General features: G+C 41.8%; 1 protein-coding gene across 1 annotated transcript in view; it reads right to left on the reverse strand.

The window, feature by feature from the left end:
• Positions 1-26,816, reverse strand: part of ATXN2 (ataxin 2) — a gene marked incomplete in the record, with an annotated part of 1,324,939 nt that overhangs the window by 1,044,137 nt on the left and 253,986 nt on the right. The window contains 2 exon segments of the mRNA XM_053699757.1: positions 11,655-11,797; positions 11,952-12,102. Of these exon segments, the coding sequence (XP_053555732.1) occupies positions 11,655-11,797; positions 11,952-12,102 (294 nt within the window).

Raw genomic sequence — 26,816 nt, forward strand, 5'->3', positions numbered from 1 at the left:
TGCCTGTCTAAAAAGGCAAACCTTAGATACCGGTAATGGCTTTTGTGAATCGGTATGTGAAGGTAAGCATCCTTTAAATCCACTGTGGTCATGTACTGACCCTCTTGGATCATGGGCAAAAATGTTCGAATAGTTTCCATCTTGAACGATGGAACTCTTAGGAATTTGTTTAGGATCTTTAAATCCAAGATTGGCCTGAAGGTTCCCTCTTTTTTGGGAACTACAAACAGATTTGAGTAAAACCCTTGTCCTAGTTCCAACCGCGGAACTGGATGGATCACTCCCATTAATAAAAGATCTTGTACGCAGCGTAGAAACTCTTCCTTCTTTGTTAGGTTTGTTGACAACCTTGACAGATGAAATCTCCCTCTTGGGGGAGAGGATTTGAAGTCCAGAAGGTATCCCTGAGATATGATCTCTAACGCCCAGGGATCCTGAACATCTCTTGCCCAAGCCTGGGCGAAGAGGGAAAGTCTGCCCCCCACTAGATCCGGTCCCGGATCGGGGGCCCTCAATTCATGCTGTCTTAGGGGCAGCAGCAGGTTTTCTGGCCTGTTTGCCCCTGTTCCAGGACTGGTTAGGTTTCCAGCCTTGTCTGTAGCGAGCAACAGCTCCTTCCTGTTTTGGTGCAGAGGAAGTTGATGCTGCTCCTGCTTTGAAATTACGAAAGGAACGAAAATTGGACTGTCTAGCCTTGGCTTTGGCCTTGTCCTGAGGCAGGGCATGACCTTTACCTCCTGTAATGTCAGCAATAATCTCTTTCAAGCCGGGCCCGAATAAGGTCTGCCCTTTGAAAGGAATATTAAGCAATTTAGATTTAGACGTAACATCAGCTGACCAGGATTTCAGCCACAGAGCTCTGCGTGCCTGAATGGCGAATCCTGAATTTTTAGCCGCAAGTTTAGTTAAATGTACTACGGCATCTGAAATAAATGAATTAGCTAACTTAAGGAATTTAAGTTTGTGTGTGATGTCATCTAGTGTGGATGATTGAAGTGTCTCTTCCAGAGACTCAAACCAAAATGCTGCTGCAGCCGTGACAGGCGCAATACATGCAAGAGGTTGCAATATAAACCCTTGTTGAACAAACATTTTCTTAAGGTAACCCTCTAATTTTTTATCCATTGGATCTGAAAAGGCACAGCTATCCTCCACTGGGATAGTGGTACGCTTAGCTAAAGTAGAAACTGCTCCCTCCACCTTAGGGACCATTTGCCATAAGTCCCGTGTGGCGGCGTCTATTGGAAACATCTTTCTGAATATAGGAGGGGGTGAGAAAGGCACACCGGGTCTATCCCACTCCTTAGTAACAATGTCAGTAAGTCTCTTAGGTATAGGAAAAACGTCAGTACTCGTCGGTACCGCAAAATATTTATCCAACCTACACATTTTCTCTGGGATTGCAACTGTGTTACAATCATTCAGAGCCGCTAATACCTCCCCTAGTAACACACGGAGGTTCTCAAGCTTAAATTTAAAATTTGAAATGTCTGAGTCCAGTTTATTTGGATCAGAACCGTCACCCACAGAATGAAGCTCTCCGTCTTCACGTTCTGCAAACTGTGACGCAGTATCAGACATGGCCCTTGCATTATCAGCGCACTCTGTTCTCACCCCAGAGTGATCACGTTTACCTCTTAGTTCTGGTAGTTTAGCCAAAACTTCAGTCATAACAGTAGCCATATCTTGTAATGTGATTTGTAATGGCCGCCCAGATGTACTCGGCGCTACAATATCACGCACCTCCTGAGCGGGAGATGCAGGTACTGACACGTGAGGCGAGTTAGTCGGCATAACTCTCCCCTCGTTGTTTGGTGAAATATGTTCAATTTGTACAGATTGACTGTTTTTTAAAATAGCATCAATACATTTAGTACATAAATTTCTATTGGGCTCCACTTTGGCATTAACACATATAGCACAGAGATATTCCTCTGAATCAGACATGTTTAACACACTAGCAAATAAACAGCAACTTGAAAATACTTTTCAAAGTAATTTACAAATAATATGAAAACGAACTGTGCCTTTAAGAAGCACAGAAAAAAATTATAACAGTTAAAATAATTAAGTTATAGCATCAATCTTTGTCAGAATATACAGTTTTAGCAAAGGATTGTTCCCCTCAGCAATTAAACAACACAACTTTAGCAAAGGTTTAATCCCATTAGCAAAGATAACAATTTCTGAAAGCAGGAAACAAATTACAGAATAAACGTTTTTATCTCAGTCAATGCTGACTGAAATATTTGATGCATAGTAAAAGCGCCCCTCCCCCACACACACAGCAGTGAGGGAGAACAGAAACTGACAGAAAAAAACAGATTTAAGCAACTGCCAAGTGGAAAAATAGTGCCCAAACATTTATTCACTCAGTACCTCAGTAAATGAAAACGATTTTACATTCCAGCAAAAACATTAAACATAATCTCTAGTTATTAAACAGCTTTATGTCTTTCTTACAGTGTAATTCTAGTGAAGTACCATTCTCCCAGAATACTGAAGTGTAAAGTATACATACATGACATTATATCGGTATGGCAGGATTTTCTCATCAATTCCATTGTCAGAAAATAAAAACTGCTACATACCTCTATGCAGATTCATCTGCCCGCTGTCCCCTGATCTGAAGTTTACCTCACTCCTCAGATGGCCGAGAACAGCAATATGATCTTAACTACTCCGGCTAAAATCATAGCAAAACTCTGGTAGATTCTTCCTCAAACTCTGCCAGAGAGGTAATAACACACTCCGGTGTTATTTTAAAATAACAAACTTTTGATTGAAGATATAAAACTAAGTATAATCACCATAGTCCTCTCACACGACCTATCTAGTTGCTGGGTGCAAGAGAATGACTGGAGGTGACGTAGAGGGGAGGAGCTATATAGCAACTCTGCTGGGTGAATCCTCTTGCACTTCCTGTAGGGGAGCAGATAATATCCCACAAGTAATGATGACCCGTGGACTGATCACACTTAACAGAAGAAACAAGGGGAATAGTAAGAACCTGTCCCTGGGCCCTATATATGCATATTTATACAAAGTTAAACTCTTTAAAGTAAAAGAGTGCCCAATGCATAGCTGTGAGTGCCCACATAGTAAAATATACATACCCATAGACACTCATCCATTAATAGCAGATAGCCAAACCATTACTAAAACATATCAGCAGAAGTAATGGAATAGCAAAATATAGATCTGTGTGTGTGGGGGGGGGGGGGTTTATAGGCTTTTGAGGTTTGAGAAATTTTGCCTCCTCCTGGTAGGAATGTATATCCCATACATATCAGAAAAACTAAATATATGCATACCTGATAAATTTATTTATTTCCGGACATGGAGAGTCCACAACATCATTCCATTTACCAGTGGGAATATCACTCCTGGCCAGCAGGAAGAGGCAAAGAGCACCACAGCAAAGCTGTTAAGTGTCACTTCCCTACCCATAATCTCCCAGTCATTCGACTGAAGGGAAATTGAAAAAAGAATAATACACAGGTGTAGAAGTGCCTGAGGTTTAGTCAAAAATAACAGTCTTAATTAACGGTGGGGCCGTGGACTCTCCATATCCGGAAAGAAAGAAATTTATCATCAGATAAGCATAAACTTTGTTTTTTTTCCTAAGATATGGAGAGTCCAACAGAAGTATAGGAGTCGTCAAAAGTAGACAATACCTCCTTTAACCGCACACAAAGGTGTTCCAAGCTTAAATCTGAAGTTTACTTCTTCAGTATTAGATGAAGGAATAATACTGTCCGAATCTGAGATTTCACCCTCAGAGGCTACCGGCGTATCCTTATCAGACTTATGAGAGAGGGCAACCTGCATAGCAGTAGATGGAACAGAAACCTTACTATCTGAATGTCTAAAATTTTCCTCTTGCATTTTTCCCAGCATAGGAAAAGCAGATAATGCCGCAGATACCACAGAAGATACCTGTGCAGCAAAATCTGTAGGAAAATAAACTCCTCCTAAACAGCATCATCCTGAGAGACATTGAGCTCAGAGGGCAACAATTTATCTTTACATAGAAGAGTTCTAGCTAAGTATGCAGCACAGAATTGCATAGGCAAAACAATTTGTGCTTCTAAGCATAATAAACATTTATCACAAGAAACTTGATCCATGTTCATCACAGATTAAATAAAAATTCCCCAGAATTATTGGAATTAACAAAAAAGAACTCTTATTAAAATAAGACTACTGTCACTTTAAGCAGTCTTTCCGTCAGAGCAAATAACACAGTTAACCGATTGGAAAATAAACTAGGTACCTCTACACCTCAGTTACATGCTGAGGTGCCCTACCTGATCCCTCGGATGAATATACGATTGTAAGGCAAACTGAGATCCAGCAGGTCGCAACCCTCCAGATCTGTAGAGCGGCTTAGACACAAATCGCCACCCCGCTCATTACTGAGAATGGAAGCGCAGCGGGTCACGTGATCGGCCAAAGAGAAGCTGCGCGCCACATTTAAAAACACGCAATTCTCAGTACAGCCAAATGAGCCAGATGCAAAGTTACGGCTGTGCTCTAGCAAGTGTAACCGAGTAAATAAATTTGTAAAACACAACAGTCCTAGCATTTAAAGAGACACACAGACAAACTTAAAAGAGATCCCTCTTAACAATAAACTGCCTCACTAAAGCACAATTTTCAATATGAGCCCCAAATACAAATATATATAGTAAGGGAATCCTCCCAACACATAGAAAGAGATAAACCCCTAAGTCTCTGTCACATAAGTGCCTGCATCCTGCCAAGGTCAATCCTTAATAAAGGAAAAGTGTGTCCCAGTAAATATAGCAACAGTATTCTGTAAAGTGCAAGTCGCCAGTATCTAGAAGACAAAAAGCACTTACCTGCAGTCTAGCTGTCCGGCAGGAAGACAGCTCACAATGCGTAAAAGGACACATACTCCTTACAGAGACCTGTAGAAAAAGAAAGAACAGAGTAACCAACTCTGGATTTCTGCGACTAGGGCAGTCATTAATTAGGAAACAAAGTAAGGACCACCTCACAACTTCCTAACTGCTTAAAAGCCACCACTACTCTACTGAAGATATTGATGTGGACTCAGCTAAACCCAAATCCTTGCTTGCAGGGAAAAGTACCCAAAAAAGGAATTATTTTTCTTCAGACACCAAAACTTCACCTTCTCCATTGACAGAGGCAAAGAGAATAACTGGGGATTATGGGTAGGGGAGTGACACCTAACAGCTTTGCTGTGGTGCTCTTTGCCTCCTCCTGCTGGCCAGGAGTGATATTCCCACTAGTAACTGGAATGACGTTGTGGACTCTCCATATCTTTGAAAAACATAATTTATGTAAGAACTTACCTGATAAATTCATTTATTTCATATTAGCAAGAGTCCATGAGCTAGTGACGTATGGGATATACATTCCTACCAGGAGGGGCAAAGTTTCCCAAACCTCAAAATGCCTATAAATACACCCCTCACCACACCCACAATTCAGTTTAACGAATAGCCAAGAAGTGGGGTGATAAGAAAAAAGTGCGAAAGCATAAAAAATAAGGAATTGGAATAATTGTGCTTTATACAAAAAAATCATAACCACCACAAAAAGGGTGGGCCTCATGGACTCTTGCTAATATGAAAGAAATGAATTTATCAGGTAAGTTCTTACATAACTTATGTTTTCTTTCATGTAATTAGCAAGAGTCCATGAGCTAGTGACGTATGGGATAATGACTACCCAAGATGTGGATCTTTCCACGCAAGAGTCACTAGAGAGGGAGGGATAAAAATAAAGACAGCCAATTCCGCTGAAAAATAATCCACACCCAAAATAAAGTTTAAATTTTATAATGAAAAAAAATGAAATTATAAGCAGAAGATTCAAACTGAAACCGCATCAAAATGGTAGAATTTAGTAAAAGTATGCAAAGAAGACCAAGTTGCTGCTTTGCAAATCTGATCAACCGAAGCTTCATTCCTAAACGCCCAGGAAGTAGAAACTGACCTAGTAGAATGAGCTGTAATCCTTTGAGGCGGAGTTCAACCCCACTCAACATAAGCATGATGAATTAAAGATTTCAACCAAGATGCCAAAGAAATGGCAGAGGCCTTCTGACCTTTCCTAGAACCGGAAAAGATAACAAATAGACTAGAAGTCTTTCGGAAATTCTTAGTAGCTTCAACGTAATATTTCAAAGCTCTAACTACATCCAAAGAATGCAATGATTTCTCCTTAGAATTCTTAGGATTAGGACATAATGAAGGAACCACAATTTCTCTACTAATGTTGTTGGAATTCACAACCTTAGGTAAAAATTCAAAAGAAGTTCGCAACACCGCCTTATCCTGGTGAAAAATCAGAAAAGGAGACTCACAAGAAAGAGCAGATAATTCAGAAACTCTTCTGGCAGAAGAGATCGCCAAAAGGAACAAAACTTTTCAAGAAAGTAATTTAATGTCCAATGAATGCATAGGTTCAAACGGAGGAGCTTGAAGAGCCCCCAGAACCAAATTCAAACTCCAAGGAGGAGAAATTGACTTAATGACAGGTTTTATACGAACCAAAGCTTGTACAAAACAATGAATATCAGGAAGATTAGCAATCTTTCTGTGAAAAAGAACAGAAAGAGCAGAGATTTGTCCTTTCAAGGAACTTGCAGACAAACCTTTCTCCAAACCATCCTGAAGAAATTGTAAAATTCTCGGAATTCTAAAAGAATGCCAGGAAAAATGATGAGAAAGACACCAAGAAATATAAGTCTTCCAGACTCTATAATATATCTCCCTTGATACAGATTTACGAGCCTGTAACATAGTATTAATCACAGAGTCAGAGAAACCTCTTTGATTAAGAATCAAGCGTTCAATCTCCATACCTTTAAATTTAAGGATTTGAAATCCTGATGGAAAAAACATAATTTATGTAAGAACTTACCTGATAAATTCATTTCTTTCATTTTAGCAAGAGTCCATGAGCTAGTAACGTATGGGATATACATTCCTACCAGGAGGGGCAAAGTTTCCCAAACCTCAAAATGCCTATAAATACACCCCTCACCACACCCACAATTCAGTTTAACGAACAGCCAAGAAGTGGGGTGATAAGAAAAAAGTGCGAAAGCATATAAAATAAGGAATTGGAATAATTGTGCTTTATACAAAAAAATCATAACCACCACAAAAAAGGGCGGGCCTCATGGACTCTTGCTAATATGAAAGAAATGAATTTATCAGGTAAGTTCTTACATAAATTATGTTTTCTTTCATGTAATTAGCAAGAGTCCATGAGCTAGTGACGTATGGGATAATGACTACCCAAGATGTGGATCTTTCCACGCAAGAGTCACTAGAGAGGGAGGGATAAAATAAAGACAGCCAATTCCTGCTGAAAATAATCCACACCCAAAATAAAGTTTAATGAAAAACAAACAGAAGATTCAAACTGAAACCGCTGCCTGAAGTACTTTTCTACCAAAAACTGCTTCAGAAGAAGAAAATACATCAAAATGGTAGAATTTAGTAAAAGTATGCAAAGAGGACCAAGTTGCTGCTTTGCAAATCTGATCAACCGAAGCTTCATTCATAAAACGCCCAGGAAGTAGAAACTGACCTAGTAGAATGAGCTGTAATCCTTTGAGGCGGAGTTTTACCCGACTCGACATAGGCATGATGAATTAAAGATTTCAACCAAGATGCCAAAGAAATGGCAGAAGCTTTCTGGCCTTTTCTAGAACCGGAAAAGATAACAAATAGACTAGAAGTCTTTCGGAAAGACTTAGTAGCTTCAACATAATATTTCAAAGCTCTAACAACATCCAAAGAATGCAACGATTTCTCCTTAGAATTCTTAGGATTAGGACATAATGAGGGAACCACAATTTCTCTACTAATGTTGTTGGAATTCACAACCTTAGGTAAAAATTCAAAAGAAGTTCGCAACACCGCCTTATCCTGATGAAAAATCAGAAAAGGAGACTCACAAGAAAGAGCGGATAATTCAGAGACTCTTCTGGCAGAAGAGATGGCCAAAAGGAACAAAACTTTCCAAGAAAGTAATTTAATGTCCAATGAATGCATGGGTTCAAAAGGAGGAGCTTGAAGAGCCCCCAGAACCAAATTCAAACTCCAAGGAGGAGAAATTGACTTAATGACAGGTTTTATACGAACCAAAGCTTGTACAAAACAATGAATATCAGGAAGATTAGCAATCTTTCTGTGAAAAAGAACAGAAAGAGCAGAGATTTGTCCTTTCAAAGAACTTGCGGATAATCCTTTATCTAAACCATCCTGAAGAAACTGTAAAATTCTCGGAATTCTAAAAGAATGCCAAGAAAAATGATGAGAAAGACACCAAGAAATATAAGTCTTCCAGACTCTATAATATATCTCTCTAGATACAGATTTACGAGCCTGTAACATAGTATTAATCACAGAGTCAGAGAAACCTCTTTGACCAAGAATCAAGCGTTCAATCTCCATACCTTTAAATTTAAGGATTTGAGATCCTGATGGAAAAAAGGACCTTGCGACAGAAGGTCTGGTCTTAGCGGAAGAGTCCACGCATGGCAAGAGGCCATCCGGACAAGATCCGCATACCAAAACCTGTGAGGCCATGCCGGAGCTACCAGCAGAACAAACGAGCATTCCTTCAGAATCTTGGAGATCACTCTTGGAAGAAGAACTAGAGGCGGAAAGATATAGGCAGGATGATACTTCCAAGGAAGTGACAATGCATCCACTGCTTCCGCCTGAGGATCCCGGGATCTGGACAGATACCTGGGAAGTTTCTTGTTTAGATGAGACGCCATCAGATCTATTTCAGGAAGCTCCCACATTTGAACAATCTGAAGAAATACCTCTGGGTGAAGAGACCATTCGCCCGGATGCAACGTTTGGCGACTGAGATAATCCGCTTCCCAATTGTCTATACCTGGGATATGAACCGCAGAGATTAGACAGGAGCTGGATTCCGCCCAAACCAGAATTCAAGATACTTCTTTCATAGCCAGAGGACTGTGAGTCCCTCCTTGATGATTGATGTATGCCACAGTTGTGACATTGTCTGTCTGAAAACAAATGAACGATTCTCTCTTCAGAAGAGGCCAAGACTGAAGAGCTCTGAAAATTGCATGGAGTTCCAAAATATTGATCGGTAATCTCACCTCCTGAGATTCCCAAACTCCTTGTGCCGTCAGAGATCCCCACACAGCTCCCCAACCTGTAAGACTTGCATCTGTTGAAATTACAGTCCAGGTCGGAAGAACAAAAGAAGCCCCCTGAATTAAACGATGGTGATCTGTCCACCACGTCAGAGAGTGTCGTACAATCGGTTGTAAAGATATTAATTGAGATATCTTTGTGTAATCCCTGCACCACTGGTTCAGCATACAGAGCTGAAGAGGTCGCATGTGAAAACGAGCAAAGGGGATCGCGTCCGATGCAGCAGTCATAAGACCTAGAATTTCCATGCATAAGGCTACCGAAGGGAATGATTGTGACTGAAGGTTTCGACAAGCTGATATCAATTTTAAACGTCTCTTGTCTGTCAAAGATAGAGTCATGGACACTGAATCTATCTGGAAACCCAAAAAGGTTACCCTTGTCTGAGGAATCAATGAACTTTTTAGTAAATTGATCCTCCAACCATGATCTTGAAGAAACAACACAAGTCGATTCGTATGAGATTCTGCTAAAAGTGAAGACTGAGCAAGTACCAAGATATTGTCCAAATAAGGAAATACCACAATACCCTGTTCTCTGATTACAGACAGAAGGGCACCGAGAACCTTTGTAAAAATGGCACAGGATATAATTGCTTAAAACGTTTAGAAGGAGTAAATGAATTACCCAAATTATTCCATTCCCTAGAAATTACTTCAGAAATAGAACCAGGAACAGGAAAAACTTCTGGAATAACTACAGGAGATTTAAAAACCTTATCTAAAACGTTTAGATTTAGTATCAAGAGGACCAGAATCCTCAATTTCTAATGCAATTAGGACTTCTTTAAGTAAAGAACGAATAAATTCCATTTTAAATAAATATGAAGATTTATCAGCATCAACCTCTGAAACAGAATCCTCTGAACCAGAAGAACCATTATCAGAATCAGAAAGATGATGTTCATTTAAAAATTCATCTGAAAAATGAGAAGTTTTAAAAGACTTTTTACGTTTACTAGAAGGAGGAATAACAGACATAGCCTTCTTAATGGATTTAGAAACAAAATCTCTTATGTTATCAGGAACATTCTGAGTATTAGATGTTGATGGAACAGCAACAGGTAATGTAACTTTACTAAAGGAAATATTATCTGCATTAACAAGTTTGTCATGACATTCAATACAAACAACAGCTGGAGGAACAGCTACCAAAAGTTTACAGCAGATACACTTAGCTTTGGTAGCTCCAGCACCAGGCAGCGATTTTCCAGAAGTATCTTCTGACTCAGCTTCAACGTGGGACATCTTGCAATATGTAATAGAAAAACAACATATAAAGCAAAATTGATCAAATTCCTTAAATGACAGTTTCAGGAATGGGAAAAAATGCCAGTGAACAAGCTTCTAGCAACCAGAAGCAATAAATAATGAGACTTAAATAATGTGGAGACAAAAGTGCCGCCCATATTTTTTAGCGCCAAATAAGACGCCCACATTATTTGGCGCCTAAATGCTTTTGGCGCCAAAAATGACACCACATCCGGAACGCCGACATTTTTGCCGCAAAAGAACGTCAAAAATGACGTAACTTCCGACGACACGTATGACGCCGGAAACAGAAAAAAAAATTTGCGCCAAAAAAGTCCGCGCCAAGAATGACGCAATAAAATGAAGCATTTTCAGCTCCCGCGAGCCTAACAGCCCACAGGAAAAAGTCAAATTTTAAGGTAAGAAAAAAAAAAAAAAAAAATTGTTTAATTCAAATGCATTATCCCAAATATGAAACTGACTGTCTGAAAATAAGGAATGTTGAACATCCTGAGTCAAGGCAAATAAATGTTTGAATACATATATTTAGAACTTTATAAAAAAGTGCCCAACCATAGCTTAGAGTGTCACAGAGAATAAGACTTACCCCAGAACACTCATCTACATGTTGTAGAAAGCCAAACCAGTACTGAAACGAAAATCAGCAGAGGTAATGGTATATATATATATATATATATATATATATATAAGAGTATATCGTCGATCTGAAAAGGGAGGTAAGAGATGAATCTCTACGACCGATAACAGAGAACCTATGAAATAGACCCCGTAGAAGGAGATCATTGAATTCAAATAGGCAATACTCTCTTCACATCCCTCTGACATTCACTGCACGCTGAGAGGAAAACCGGGCTCCAACCTGCTGCGGAGCGCATATCAACGTAGAATCTAGCACAAACTTACTTCACCACCTCCATAGGAGGCAAAGTTTGTAAAACTGATTTGTGGGTGTGGTGAGGGGTGTATTTGTAGGCATTTTGAGGTTTGGGAAACTTTGCCCCTCCTGGTAGGAATGTATATCCCATACGTCACTAGCTCATGGACTCTTGCTAATTACATGAAAGAAAGAAAATGTATTTAAGCAAGGAGCAATATTTTAATTTAGTAATTACAGTTTTAGAACAGTTAATGAAAGTGTTTTACATATATCACTTTCCTCAATATGTTTTGTCATACTTACAACATCATTATCTAACGACTCCAGCTCCTCTTTGGGTGATGATGTGCTGTTACTAATAAGCCCACAGCCATCCCATGGCTCTAGATCTTTCTCCTTATGTTCACCATTCACCTTTGAAGTGATACAAGAATCAGTGAAACCATCTGAAAGAGGGGGGGAAAAAACTACAATCAAATTTGATTTCCAAAAAATTAAATAAAGTAACTAGGCCTTTCAACAAGCATTTTAAAAATAAGATCTACATACACTAAAACACCCTCCTCACAAAGAGAGAGTTCAAATTTGTGCAGACATTACCTCTTTTTGCAAAATTGACATCCATGTCTTTAAACTGCACCATAATAAAATCAGAAGACTTGAACAAAATGCTATCCAAAATGTCTTCCCGTTTGGGCCCCAGAATAGAATCTGCATTTTTCTCATGAGCTGTGTCGAGTACCAAATCACACTGCAAAACAAATTTATTTTACATAAATACACTGCAAATACAAAAGCAATGTCTCTTATTTACAAATTATAAATATACATTTAGTGAATAGGTTGTAGTCATATATCCACTAGGCACTAGATAGGTTGAACATCCGCAGAGGTAAATTGTATCCAATATTAAGCTAAAATTGGTAAATATTAAATGGTTTTAATGTTAGTTACACAAATTATTGTTATTATATTAATGTATGTTAAATTATGCAATTAATTTGTACTTTGAATAGCTTAAAGTGATTGTAAAGTTGAACTATTTAAAGCCCAGTATTTGAAAATACTCTTTAAAAACATGGGCACTTTAAGTCATTAAACTTTACAATTAAGCTTCTTTTTAAAAATACTTACCTTTTGGTTACTGTAAACACACCAACGATCCTCCGCTCGCATCTCCTTCAGTACTGAGTCGATAGATGACAAATCTGGCTTCCTCAAATTGTTGTGTGCCCCTTTTGGCATCCAGCTCATGAGGCACATAACGATAAGAGGAAGCCGGATTGTCATCAATATTCTAAATACTGAAGGAGATGAGGGATAAAAAGAAGCGTAATTGTTAAGTTTAATGTCTTTAAGGGACATTATACACCAAAAAAAATATGGGCTATATAAATAAAGCACCAAAAGAAGATAAAGTTTGTAACTGACATGCATTAGCAATTTTGCTGCTAAAGCTTATAAAAATCATGATAAACCTTGCAGTGATTTAACTAAGAATACGCTATTTTTAACCCTATCTAGTGTCCTTACAGCCAGCCCCCACCTGTGTAATTGCTAATGCATGTCAATTGCAATCCCCTCACCTAGCACCATTTCTCTCCCTGACTGCTCCACAGCAATTCTGTAGACACAAGCTGAATCTTTCACAAACAGCTCTGTGAAATATGATCCTGAGATGTTTTACAGAGCTGTTTGGGAAACATTCAGAGTGAGGACAAAGGCTGGATCGGCTGAAACCTATAGTAGGCAGATCCGCTACTAACATTTTATATAGTGCAAGGTTGCATGTTATGCAGAAAGAAAAAAAAAAAGATATTACCCCACAACATAACCATCTCCCCCAGTCTGCTGAAAAAGAACAACTGGAAGCGAGCATATCTAGTCCCATTGCGAAGGGCAGATACCCTCCATAAGGAACTACTCCGTATCTTCTGACACAACCTCCTGTGACGAAAGGCAAAGAATGACTGGGATATGAGGGAAGTAGGGTGAGTATTTGAGCCTTTGGCTGGGGTGTCTTTGGCTGGGAAATGATGCCATGGACGCTCCTCATATTAAGAAGGAAATTAAGAATACTTCTGTTATTATTCCCCCCCCCCCCCACCCCATCTGAAAGAATGTAAAACAATAAAAACAAAAAAATAAATTATGCTTACCTGATAATTTAATTTCCATCATGGTAGGAGAGTCCACGGCTTCATTCATTACTGTTGGGAATTAAGGACCTGGCCACCAGGATGAGGCAAAGACACCCCAGCCCAAGGCTTAAATACCTCCCCCACTTCCCTCATCCCCCAGTCATTCTGCAGAGGGAACAAGGAACAGTAGGAGAAATATCAGGGTATAAATGGTGCCAGAAGATTAATTAAATTTAGGGCCGCCCATCGGAGATACGGGCGGGAGCTGTGGACTCTCCTCCCCTCGATGGAAATTAAATTATCAGGTAAGCATAATTTATGTTTTCCATCTAAAGGGGAGGAGAGTCCACGGCTTCATTCATTACTGTTGGGAACATATACCCAAGCTCTAGAGGACACTGAATGAAACCAGGAGGGTAAAAATGCAGACCCAAATCAGAGGGTACCACAGCCTGTAAAACCTCTCTCCCAAAAACAGCTTCCGCAGAAGCAAAAACGTAAAATTTGTAAAACTTTGTAAAAGTGTGTAAGGACCAGGTAGCCACCTTACAAATTTGCTCCATAGAGGCCTCATTCTTGAAGGCCCAAGAAGAAGCCACAGCTCTAGTTAAATGAGCCGTGATCCTCTGAGGAGGCTTATGTCCCGTTGTCTCATAGGCCAAGTGAATCAAGCTCCTCAACCAAAAGGCCAAAGAAGTAGAAGAGGCTTTCTGCTCATTGCACTTCCCTGAATACACCATAAAGAGAGATGTAGACTGTCTGAAATCCTTCGTAGCCTGAAGATAGAACTTCAGGGCACGAACCACATCCAGATTATGAAGTAACCTCTCCTTAGAAGAAGGAGGGTTAGGACACAAAGAAGGAACCAGTATTTCCTGATTGATGTTACGGTTAGACAATATCTTGGAATGAAACCCCAAACCAGTGCAAAGCACAGTCTTATTCGCATGAAAAACTAGATAAGGGGGCTCACATTGCAAGGCAGCCAGTTCAGATACTCTGCGTGCCGATGCAATGGCCAACAGGAAGAGAACCTTCCAGGACAGAATCTTAATGTCAATGGAATGCATAGGCTCAAACGGAACCCTCTGCAAAACCTTAAGGACCAAGTTTAAGCTCCATGGGGGAGCAAACTGTCTAAAAACAGGCCTGATTCTAGACAGAGCCTGAACAAAAGATTGGATGTCAGGGAGCTCAGCGAGTCTCCTATGCAACAAGACTGATAATGCTGAAATCTGTCCCTTTAAGGAACTAGCGGCAAGACCTTTCTCCAAACCGTCTTGGAGAAAGGACAGAATCTTGGATACCTTCACCTTATGCCAGGGATATCCATGCTTCTCACACCAGGACAAGTTAGTCCTCCACACCTTATGGTAGATGCGACGAGTGACTGGCTTCCTTGCCTGAATTAGAGTATCAATCACACTTTCAGAAAAGACTCTCTTGGCCAAGACTAGGCGTTCAATCTCCACGCAGTCAGCCTCAGAGAATCGAGATTTTGATGTTGAAAGGGGCCCTGTTCCAGCAGATCCCTGCGACAGGATAATGTCCACAGCGGAGAGGATGACATCCCCACCAGATCGACAAACCACGTCCTCTGCGGCCACAATGGAGCAATCAGAATGGCTGAAGTTCGCTCCTGTTTGATACGTGCCACTACACGAAGTAGAAGTGGTAACTTTGGAAAAATGTAAGCTAGGCTGAACCCCCAAGGCACCAGTAAGGCATCTATTAGCTCTGCCTGGGGATCCCTGGACCTCGATCCTTATCGGGGTAGCTTGCAATTGAGTCTGGACGCTATGAGATCTCCGGCGTTCCAATGGACACTTCGGGGTGAAGAGACAATTCCACCGGACGGAAGGATTGCCTGCCGAGAAAGTCTGCTTCGCAGTTGTCCACACCTGGAATGTGAATCGCTGAGAGCGAGCAGCTGTGGGACTTCGCCCACTCCAAGTTCTGAGACACCTCCCTCATAGCTAGGGAGCTCCTCGTACACCCCTGGTGGTTGATGTAAGCCACTTAAGTAATGTTGTCTGTCTGGAATCTCCTCCCGGGACCATTTTCCTTGTGCCATCCTGGCACCCCAAACAGCTCCCCATCCTGCCAGACTCGCGTCCGTGGTGACAATCTTCAAGGACGGCCTCAAGAAGGATGTCCCCATGGACAGTTGCTCCGGACGGATCCACCACGAGAGGGAGAACCGAGTCCGAGCATCCATGGATATCTGCTGTAATAGATCTGAATGATCGCCTTTCCACTGTCTCAACATGCACAATTGAAGAGGTCTGAGATGGAACCTGGCGAATGGAATGACGTCTATGCTGAAAACCATGAGTCCGATCACCTCCATACACTGAGCCACCGAGGGGCTTGAGGAGGACTGAAGGGCAAGACAAGACAACGCAATCTTTCTGCGTCGACAGTCTGTGAGAAAATTTTTCATGGACATAGAGTCTATTATCGTATCCAGGAACTCAACCCTGTTGCTGGGAATCCGGAAACTCTTTCCTGAGTTGATCTTCCAACCGTGAGATTGGAGCAAAAGAAATAAAATGATCCTCTGCAAGAGTGAGCGACGGCGCCTGGACTAGGATGTCGTCCAGATAGGGCACCACAGCAATGCCTCTAGCTCTGGCCACTGAGAGAAGCACCCCCAGAACCTTCGTGAAGGCTCTCAGGGGGCGTTGCCAGAACAAATGGAAGGGCCACAAACTAGAAGTGTTGGTCCAGAAATGCGAATCTCAGGAAATTGAAGTGGTCCCTGTGGATTGGCACATGAAGGTAAGCGTCCTTCAAGTCTATGGTTGTCATGAACTGTCCCTCTTGAACTAGGGGCAGAATAGATCTGATAGTTTCCATTTTGAATGATGGAACACTCAGAAACTTGTTTAAACACTTTAGGTCCAGGGGGCATGTCTCTAGGCAGCACCTTGAATGGTCGCAATATTGGTTGCTCCGAGTGGACCACAGATAATCTGCTTCTTATCAGTGTATTAATTGACCATCAAACAAGTTTACCCTGATATTTCTTGCCTATAGGCCAAGCTGAATTGAAAGATATATTTTAAGGTAGAATACCACCTCTTTGCAAACCAGTCCGGAGCGTTGAGGCCTAGGGCAGGCTCTCCACCGAGCGGCTCTCAACCGCCCCCCCCCCGCCCGGTAAACACACAGGCCGGATAAACAGTGCATAGACACTGAAAATAAAAACGTCAAGCTATGTTATCCCTGGATGTTTGGGAAAGTGAAGCTCCATTACTTAAAAGAGCACCTCAAAGAGCTTGAACAAAGTTTTCATGGCGCCATTAACAAGATAACTGAGGGTACAAACTCGCGAACGCACACTGTGCTGAGAAGTAATTGGTTTTCTCCTGGTGTCAGAAATAGATCACACTTCCATGATGGTAAGGCATGGATCACTTTCGATACCGCCTCCAATTACTACCTGCATACGTATAGTACTAAAGTGCAGGATATATTGAAACAGAGGACAACTTTCAGAATAACTTGCACAAGTTAGAAGAAAGAAAAACCTCGCTATTTGCGGTACTTGTCCTCAGTACAACGGGCATAAGCAAGCCAGATGGAGACCGGGGTCACCAGGTAATTTACCTTCCGGAACTACTCTCCTTCAGAACTTGCTGAGAACACAGAGGAGAAGCCGTGGTAAGCATTAGGAGCCGGACAAGACGCCGAGAGTAATACCGGCTCACTATATCCAAAATAAGGGTAAGAATATCTCCCTAAGAACTGTATACTCATATGTATAGGAACATTCGGAATACCGATTGAATTTAAGCCAACAAACTGTCTTGCATATTTTCAGTTCTGCACACTGCTGCCATTTACATAAGTCAGGCATAAGCCATTATGGGAAGATAGCAGTACTAACAAGAACTGCATCCAGCATCTCCTTGACGGTTTTAGTGTTCAATACTTACTCTTATGGTGTAGGTTTAAAGAAAAAGTTGACAAGCTTTATTCATATATTTATATGCAATTTGGAACACTGACTGAACTCACAGCAATTAGTCACTTTGCATATTTGCTACTCTGTACACTGTTGTCATTTGCCACTTTCAATTTGTTGTATAGCTAAAAAAAGAGGATTTAACAGTATTAGCAACATTGTATCTAGTATTTCCTTGACGGTATCAGAGTTAAGCATTTCTAGGTGTTTATGATAAAGGCTTAGATTTATTTTGCGATATTTGTTTTTATGAGGTGGATTTATTTTATGTATCAATGTATAGAAGCATTTCATAGCTAATTGTTTCAGTGTTGCAACACTTAGATACATTTTCAATTTTATATGTTTTACATATGTGCGCTTTTATTTAATGAGTTATATTTGTATTAAACTATTTAATTTATTCTTCATGTTTTGTTGTTGATATTCACCATTAATATACAGGTTTCCTATACCTCACTATAAGTGAGAGGGTATTATTATTATATCCATAGTACCCTTACCCACAGTGCTATTTTTTAGCGCCATTTCTCCACTCCCCCAAATTCTAGTTTTTGATATATTTCCATCTAGGAAGAAGATAGTAGGAGTAAGAGGCTTAGGGGTTATTAACTCTAGCGCTTATTTATTTACCTTCTTTTTTAAAATAATATTTCATGACCATAATTAAGCTCTGTAGAGTATTTACCTAGATTAAGCTTTGCACGGGAATGATTATATTCCAGGGTAAAGCAATACCTAATATGGGTCTTTTTAATTACTATAACAAATAACATCACCCAACCCTGACTGCTTTAATAGCCCATATAAATATACCTTGGTTATCTTGCTATATATTAGAACAATACAATACCCTGATTCTTACCAGTTATGTATGTGAACTACACTATAGAGCACCTAGCAAACCCATGGTCACGATAGAGTAGTATATTCCCATTTTTTCTATACTTTAAGTGAGTCATGATAGAAATACTATGTTCATATTGTACACTACGCACACTCATGGTTGTTAGACCCTATGTGCTTTGCCTCTCACTATTTGATATATATATATATATATATATACACACTGCTAGAAGTGCTCACCACATTATACTACGGCAAGTACGAGATCGAAATCTGCTCAATCTCTGCCCTATTGTGCTTTACTGTCCAGAACCAAGAGACCATATGTGCTCCATCACAGAGGATTTAACAATAGTCTCTCTAGGGTTATTCAAGCCTCTATAATTCTATCCTTAACGCTACTAGTCCTCCTGAAATATAGACTCTTGTAACGTTACGATACATATCTATAGACTGGACATATCTTGGTTCTTTACACACTGTTGTCTAATCTTGAGCAATGTTTGCTATACGCTTCCACATGTGCCTAAATTTGTGCAACTCATTTTCAGTCGTATCGCAGGCGTAGGGAGTCCCACCAACACATAAGTAATACGAGAAAATGGAGGGTTTTTTTTTTTGTTTTTTTTTTTAAATCTCCACTTTATGTTTGGTCCAAGAGTGACCGTGTTTTACATTAGAGCACCTCCTTGAGACATTTAGTTTCCATAGGTCCATGAGTCCATAGGCCTGTTGAAACATTAGAGGTGCATTTATCTTATATATAAAAGTAAAATGAGGTTCCATCTTACTAGTCTGGTAGTAATTTGCTGAATAGATTTGTACTGATCTTCTGTATTTTGGCAGCCTTGTATTCTGTTATTTTTTCAGGTCTGAATGTAATAGCTAAATCAATTTAAGATGTACCTAATTGTATTTACTGCTGAACTCTTGACTGTTATTTACATGTATAACCTCAATAAAAATTATTTAAAACAAACACTTTAGGTCCATAAACGTGCGGAACGCGCCTTCCTTCTTTGGAACCACAAAAAGATTTGATTAGTACCCTAGACCCCTTTCTGCTTGGGGTACTGGTACGATGGCACCTAGAGAGGAGAGATCTCTCACACATTCTAGAAAGGCTTCTCTCTTTTCCGGCAAGACCATTTTTCTTGAAGACCGGTATGAAAGGAGAAATCTGCCCACGGGCGGATGGGATCTGAACCCTATCCTGTAGCCCTAGGTGACAACGTCCAGAACCCAAGGATCCTGAACGTCCTACAACCATGCTTCTGAGAAGAGAGATAATCTGCCCCTTGGTCCAGAGACCGGTCGGGGGCCGCCCCTTCATGCCGATTTGATCTTGGCGGGCTTCTTGCTCTGCTTAGACTTGTTCCAAGAATGAGCCGGTTTCCAAGTTCCCTTGGACTGGTCCTCTTTCAGGCGGGCTGCTGGCACTGGGCCTTGTCCACACAAAAGGGACGAAAACAGAATTTATGTTTACCTGATAAATTACTTTCTCCAACGGTGTGTCCGGTCCACGGCGTCATCCTTACTTGTGGGATATTCTCTTCCCCAACAGGAAATGGCAAAGAGCCCAGCAAAGCTGGTCACATGATCCCTCCTAGGCTCCGCCTACCCCAGTCATTCGACCGACGTTAAGGAGGAATATTTGCATAGGAGAAACCATATGATACCGTGGTGACTGTAGTTAAAGAAAATAAAATATCAGACCTGATTAAAAAACCAGGGCGGGCCGTGGACCGGACACACCGTTGGAGAAAGTAATTTATCAGGTAAACATAAATTCTGTTTTCTCCAACATAGGTGTGTCCGGTCCACGGCGTCATCCTTACTTGTGGGAACCAATACCAAAGCTTTAGGACACGGATGAAGGGAGGGAGCAAATCAGGTCACCTAAATGGAAGGCACCACGGCTTGCAAAACCTTTCTCCCAAAAATAGCCTCAGAAGAAGCAAAAGTATCAAACTTGTAAAATTTGGTAAAAGTGTGCAGTGAAGACCAAGTCGCTGCCCTACATATCTGATCAACAGAAGCCTCGTTCTTGAAGGCCCATGTGGAAGCCACAGCCCTAGTGGAATAAGCTGTGATTCTTTCGGGAGGCTGCCGTCCGGCAGTCTCGTAAGCCAATCTGATGATGCTTTTAATCCAAAAAGAGAGAGAGGTAGAAGTTGCTTTTTGACCTCTCCTTTTACCGGAATAAACAACAAACAAGGAAGATGTTTGTCTAAAATCCTTTGTAGCATCTAAATAGAATTTTAGAGCGCGAACAACATCCAAATTGTGCAACAAACGTTCCTTCTTCGAAACTGGTTTCGGACACAGAGAAGGTACGATAATCTCCTGGTTAATGTTTTTGTTAGAAACATCTTTTGGAAGAAAACCGGGTTTAGTACGTAAAACCACCTTATCTGCATGGAACACCAGATAAGGAGGAGAACACTGCAGAGCAGATAATTCTGAAACTCTTCGAGCAGAAGAAATTGCAACCAAAAACAAAACTTTCCAAGATAATAACTTAATATCAACGGAATGTAAGGGTTCAAACGGAACCCCCTGAAGAACTGAAAGAACTAAGTTGAGACTCCAAGGAGGAGTCAAAGGTTTGTAAACAGGCTTGATTCTGACCAGAGCCTGAACAAAGGCTTGAACATCTGGCACAGCTGCCAGCTTTTTGTGAAGTAACACAGACAAGGCAGAAATCTGTCCCTTCAGGGAACTTGCAGATAATCCTTTTTCCAATCCTTCTTGAAGGAAGGATAGAATCTTAGGAATTTTAACCTTGTCCCAAGGGAATCCTTTAGATTCACACCAACAGATATATTTTTTCCAAATTTTGTGGTAAATCTTTCTAGTTACAGGCTTTCTGGCCTGAACAAGAGTATCGATAACAGAATCTGAGAACCCTCGCTTCGATAAGATCAAGCGTTCAATCTCCAAGCAGTCAGCTGGAGTGAGACCAGATTCGGATGTTCGAACGGACCCTGAACAAGAAGGTCTCGTCTCAAAGGTAGCTTCCATGGTGGAGCCGATGACATATTCACCAGATCTGCATACCAAGTCCTGCGTGGCCACGCAGGAGCTATCAAGATCACCGACGCCCTCTCCTGATTGATCCTGGCTACCAGCCTGGGGATGAGAGGAAACGGCGGGAACACATAAGCTAGTTTGAAGGTCCAAGGTGCTACTAGTGCATCCACTAGAGCCGCCTTGGGATCCCTGGATCTGGACCCGTAGCAAGGAACTTTGAAGTTCTGACGAGAGGCCATCAGATCCATGTCTGGAATGCCCCACAGTTGAGTGACTTGGGCAAAGATTTCCGGATGGAGTTCCCACTCCCCCGGATGCAATGTCTGACGACTCAGAAAATCCGCTTCCCAATTTTCCACTCCTGGGATGTGGATAGCAGACAGGTGGCAGGAGTGAGACTCCGCCCATAGAATGATTTTGGTCACTTCTTCCATCGCTAGGGAACTCCTTGTTCCCCCCTGATGGTTGATGTACGCAACAGTTGTCATGTTGTCTGATTGAAACCGTATGAACTTGGCCCTCGCTAGCTGAGGCCAAGCTTTGAGAGCATTGAATATCGCTCTCAGTTCCAGAATATTTATCGGTAGAAGAGATTCTTCCCGAGACCAAAGACCCTGAGCTTTCAGGGATCCCCAGACCGCGCCCCAGCCCATCAGACTGGCGTCGGTCGTGACAATGACCCACTCTGGTCTGCGGAAGGTCATCCCTTGTGACAGGTTGTCCAGGGACAGCCACCAACGGAGTGAGTCTCTGGTCCTCTGATTTACTTGTATCTTCGGAGACAAGTCTGTATAGTCCCCATTCCACTGACTGAGCATGCACAGTTGTAATGGTCTTAGATGAATGCGCGCAAAAGGAACTATGTCCATTGCCGCTACCATCAAACCTATCACTTCCATGCACTGCGCTATGGAAGGAAGAGGAACGGAATGAAGTATCCGACAAGAGTCTAGAAGCTTTGTTTTTCTGGCTTCTGTCAGAAAAATCCTCATTTCTAAGGAGTCTATTATTGTTCCCAAGAAGGGAACCCTTGTTGACGGAGATAGAGAACTCTTTTCCACGTTCACTTTCCATCCGTGAGATCTGAGAAAGGCCAGGACAATGTCCGTGTGAGCCTTTGCTGGAGGAAGGGACGACGCTTGAATCAGAATGTCGTCCAAGTAAGGTACTACGGCAATGCCCCTTGGTCTTAGCACAGCTAGAAGGGACCCTAGTACCTTTGTGAAAATCCTTGGAGCAGTGGCTAATCCGAAAGGAAGCGCCACGAACTGGTAATGCTTGTCCAGGAATGCGAACCTTAGGAACCGATGATGTTCCTTGTGGATAGGAATATGTAGATACGCATCCTTTAAATCCACCGTGGTCATGAATTGACCTTCCTGGATGGAAGGAAGAATTGTTCGAATGGTTTCCATCTTGAACGATGGAACCTTGAGAAACTTGTTTAAGATCTTGAGATCTAAGATTGGTCTGAACGTTCCCTCTTTTTTGGGAACTATGAACAGATTGGAGTAGAACCCCATCCCTTGTTCTCCTAATGGAACAGGATGAATCACTCCCATTTTTAACAGGTCTTCTACACAATGTAAGAATGCCTGTCTTATTATGTGGTCTGAAGACAACTGAGACCTGTGGAACCTCCCCCTTGGGGGAAGCCCCTTGAACTCCAGAAAATAACCTTGGGAGACTATTTCTAGCGCCCAAGGATCCAGAACATCTCTTGCCCAAGCCTGAGCGAAGAGAGAGAGTCTACCCCCCACCAGATCCGGTCCCGGATCGGGGGCCAACATTTCATGCTGTCTTGGTAGCAGTGGTAGGTTTCTTGGCCTGCTTTCCCTTGTTCCAGCCTTGCATTGGTCTCCAAGCTGGCTTGGCTTGAGAAGAATTACCCTCTTGCTTAGAGGACGTAGCACTTTGGGCTGGTCCGTTTCTACGAAAGGGACGAAAATGAGGTTTATTTTTGGCCTTGAAAGGCCGATCCTGAGGAAGGGCGTGGCCCTTACCCCCAGTGATATCAGAGATAATCTCTTTCAAGTCAGGGCCAAACAGCGTTTTCCCCTTGAAAGGAATGTTAAGTAGCTTGTTCTTGGAAGACGCATCAGCTGACCAAGATTTCAACCAAAGCGCTCTGCGCGCCACAATAGCAAACCCAGAGTTCTTAGCCGCTAACCTAGCCAATTGCAAAGTGGCGTCTAAGGTGAAAGAATTAGCCAATTTGAGAGCATTGATTCTGTCCATAATCTCCTCATAAGGAGGAGAATCACTATCGACCGCCTTTACCAGCTCATCGAACCAGAAACACGCGGCTGTAGCGACAGGGACAATGCATGAAATTGGTTGTAGAAGGTAACCCTGCTGAACAAACATCTTTTTAAGTAAACCTTCTAATTTTTTATCCATAGGATCTTTGAAAGCACAACTATCTTCTATGGGTATAGTGGTGCGTTTGTTTAAGGTGGAAACCGCTCCCTCGACCTTGGGGACTGTCTGCCATAAGTCCTTTCTGGGGTCGACCATAGGAAACAATTTTTTAAATATGGGGGGAGGGACGAAAGGAATACCGGGCCTTTCCCATTCTTTATTTACAATGTCCGCCACCCGCTTGGGTATAGGAAAAGCTTCTGGGAGCCCCGGGACCTCTAGGAACTTGTCCATTTTACATAGTTTCTCTGGGATGACCAACTTGTCACAATCATCCAGAGTGGATAATACCTCCTTAAGCAGAATGCGGAGATGTTCCAACTTAAATTTAAACGTAATCACATCAGGTTCAGCTTGTTGAGAAATGTTCCCTGAATCAGTAATTTCTCCCTCAGACAAAACCTCCCTGGCCCCATCAGACTGGTTTAGGGGCCCTTCAGAACCATTATTATCAGCGTCGTCATGCTCTTCAGTATCTAAAACAGAGCAGTCGCGCTTACGCTGATAAGTGTTCATTTTGGCTAAAATGTTTTTGACAGAATTATCCATTACAGCCGTTAATTGTTGCATAGTAAGGAGTATTGGCGTGCTAGATGTACTAGGGGCCTCCTGAGTGGGCAAGACTCGTGTAGACGAAGGAGGGAATGATGCAGTACCATGCTTACTCCCCTCACTTGAGGAATCATCTTGGGCATCATTGTCATTGTCACATAAATCACATTTATTTAAATGAGAAGGAATTCTGGCTTCCCCACATTCAGAACACAGTCTATCTGGTAGTTCAGACATGTTAAACAGGCATAAACTTGATAACAAAGTACAAAAAACGTTTTAAAATAAAACCGTTACTGTCACTTTAAATTTTAAACTGAACACACTTTATTACTGCAATTGCGAAAAAATATGAAGGAATTGTTCAAAATTCACCAAAATTTCACCACAGTGTCTTAAAGCCTTAAAAGTATTGCACACCAAATTTGGAAGCTTTAACCCTTAAAATAACGGAACCGGAGCCGTTTTTAACTTTAACCCCTTTACAGTCCCTGGTATCTGCTTTGCTGAGACCCAACCAAGCCCAAAGGGGAATACGATACCAAATGACGCCTTCAGAAAGTCTTTTCTAAGTATCAGAGCTCCTCACACATGCGACTGCATGTCATGCCTCTCAAAAACAAGTGCGCAACACCGGCGCGAAAATGAGGCTCTGCCTATGATTTGGGAAAGCCCCTAAAGAATAAGGTGTCTAAAACAGTGCCTGCCGATATAATCTTATCAAAATACCCAGATTAAATGATTCCTCAAGGCTAAATATGTGTTAATAATGAATCGATTTAGCCCAGAAAAAGTCTACAGTCTTAATAAGCCCTTGTGAAGCCCTTATTTACTATCTTAATAAACATGGCTTACCGGATCCCATAGGGAAAATGACAGCTTCCAGCATTACATCGTCTTGTTAGAATGTGTCATACCTCAAGCAGCAAGAGACTGCTCACTGTTCCCCCAACTGAAGTTAATTGCTCTCAACAGTCCTGTGTGGAACAGCCATGGATTTTAGTAACGGTTGCTAAAATCATTTTCCTCATACAAACAGAAATCTTCATCTCTTTTCTGTTTCTGAGTAAATAGTACATACCAGCACTATTTTAAAATAACAAACTCTTGATTGAATAATAAAAACTACAGTTAAACACTAAAAAACTCTAAGCCATCTCCGTGGAGATGTTGCCTGTACAACGGCAAAGAGAATGACTGGGGTAGGCGGAGCCTAGGAGGGATCATGTGACCAGCTTTGCTGGGCTCTTTGCCATTTCCTGTTGGGGAAGAGAATATCCCACAAGTAAGGATGACGCCGTGGACCGGACACACCTATGTTGGAGAAAAGTAGATCCTTTAGGCTTAGCCTTCTTATCCTGTGGGAGGAAAGCTCCCTTGCCTCCCGTAATCGTGGATATGATCGAAACTAATCATGGACCGAACAGAATCTTTCCTTGAAAAGGCAGGGCCAACAGCCTCAACTTAGAGGTCATGTTCGCAGACCAAGACTTTAGCCACAGAGCCCTGCGAGCTAAAACGGAAAAACCTGACACCTTAGCGTTCAGGCAAATAATTTGCATCACATATGAAAGAATTGGCGATCTACAGTGCCTTAATCTTGTCCTGTATCTCGTTGATGGAAGTCTCCCCCTCGACCATTTTACACAGGAATTCACACCAATATGTCACCGCTCTGGTGACCGCAGCTACAGCCGCTGCAGGTTGAAAAAAACCCTGTGTGTTGAAACATTTTCCTTAACATGTTTTCCAACTTTTTATACATGGGCTCCTTAAACGATGAACTATCCTCCAGGGGAAGAGTAGTCTGCTTCGCGAGCGTGGAGATAGCACCATCCACCTTAGGGACAGTACCCCAAAGCTCCAGCTGAGAGTCCTGGACGGAGAACAGTTTCTTAAAGGAAGAAGGGGAAAAGGAAGAACCTAATCACTCCCATTCATTCTTAATAATATTTACCATCTTAACAGGAACCGGGAAGGCCTGAGGCATCACCCTGTCCTCATATACCTCATCAAGTTTAGGAATCAAAGTTTCTTCTGGAAGTTTCGGCTCTGGAACCTCCAGAGTAGCAAGCACTTGCCTAAGCAAAAAGTGCAAATTTTCCATCCTAAACCTAAAGTCAGACTCCTCCGGCGCCAGAGGTTTGGATGAAATGGACTCAGACCCAGAAGGGGCCTCCTCCAAAGAGTTGGAGTGGGCCTCGTCATCGTATAACGCCTCAGAATTTTCCACAGGAGTAGACAACCCCTGGGCCGGGCCACCATGGTAAGGCATGGATCACTTTCGATACCTCCGTTTGCAGGTGATCTGCAAAAAAACTAATCTCTCTCGCAGGAGTAATGGTTGGACCCTGGGGCGCTGCATGTGCAATAGGAGATAGATGCAGGGAACGCACCTCATGGGACGGGACCCCTCAGAGGTGGATGGCTCAGTAGTACTAGACATCCGCTTACTCTTAGATGTCGGAACTTTATTAAGGCATGTGGAACATAGTTGAGAAG

Source organism: Bombina bombina, chromosome 2, assembly GCF_027579735.1.
Source record: "Bombina bombina isolate aBomBom1 chromosome 2, aBomBom1.pri, whole genome shotgun sequence".
Lineage (NCBI taxonomy): Eukaryota > Metazoa > Chordata > Amphibia > Anura > Bombinatoridae > Bombina > Bombina bombina.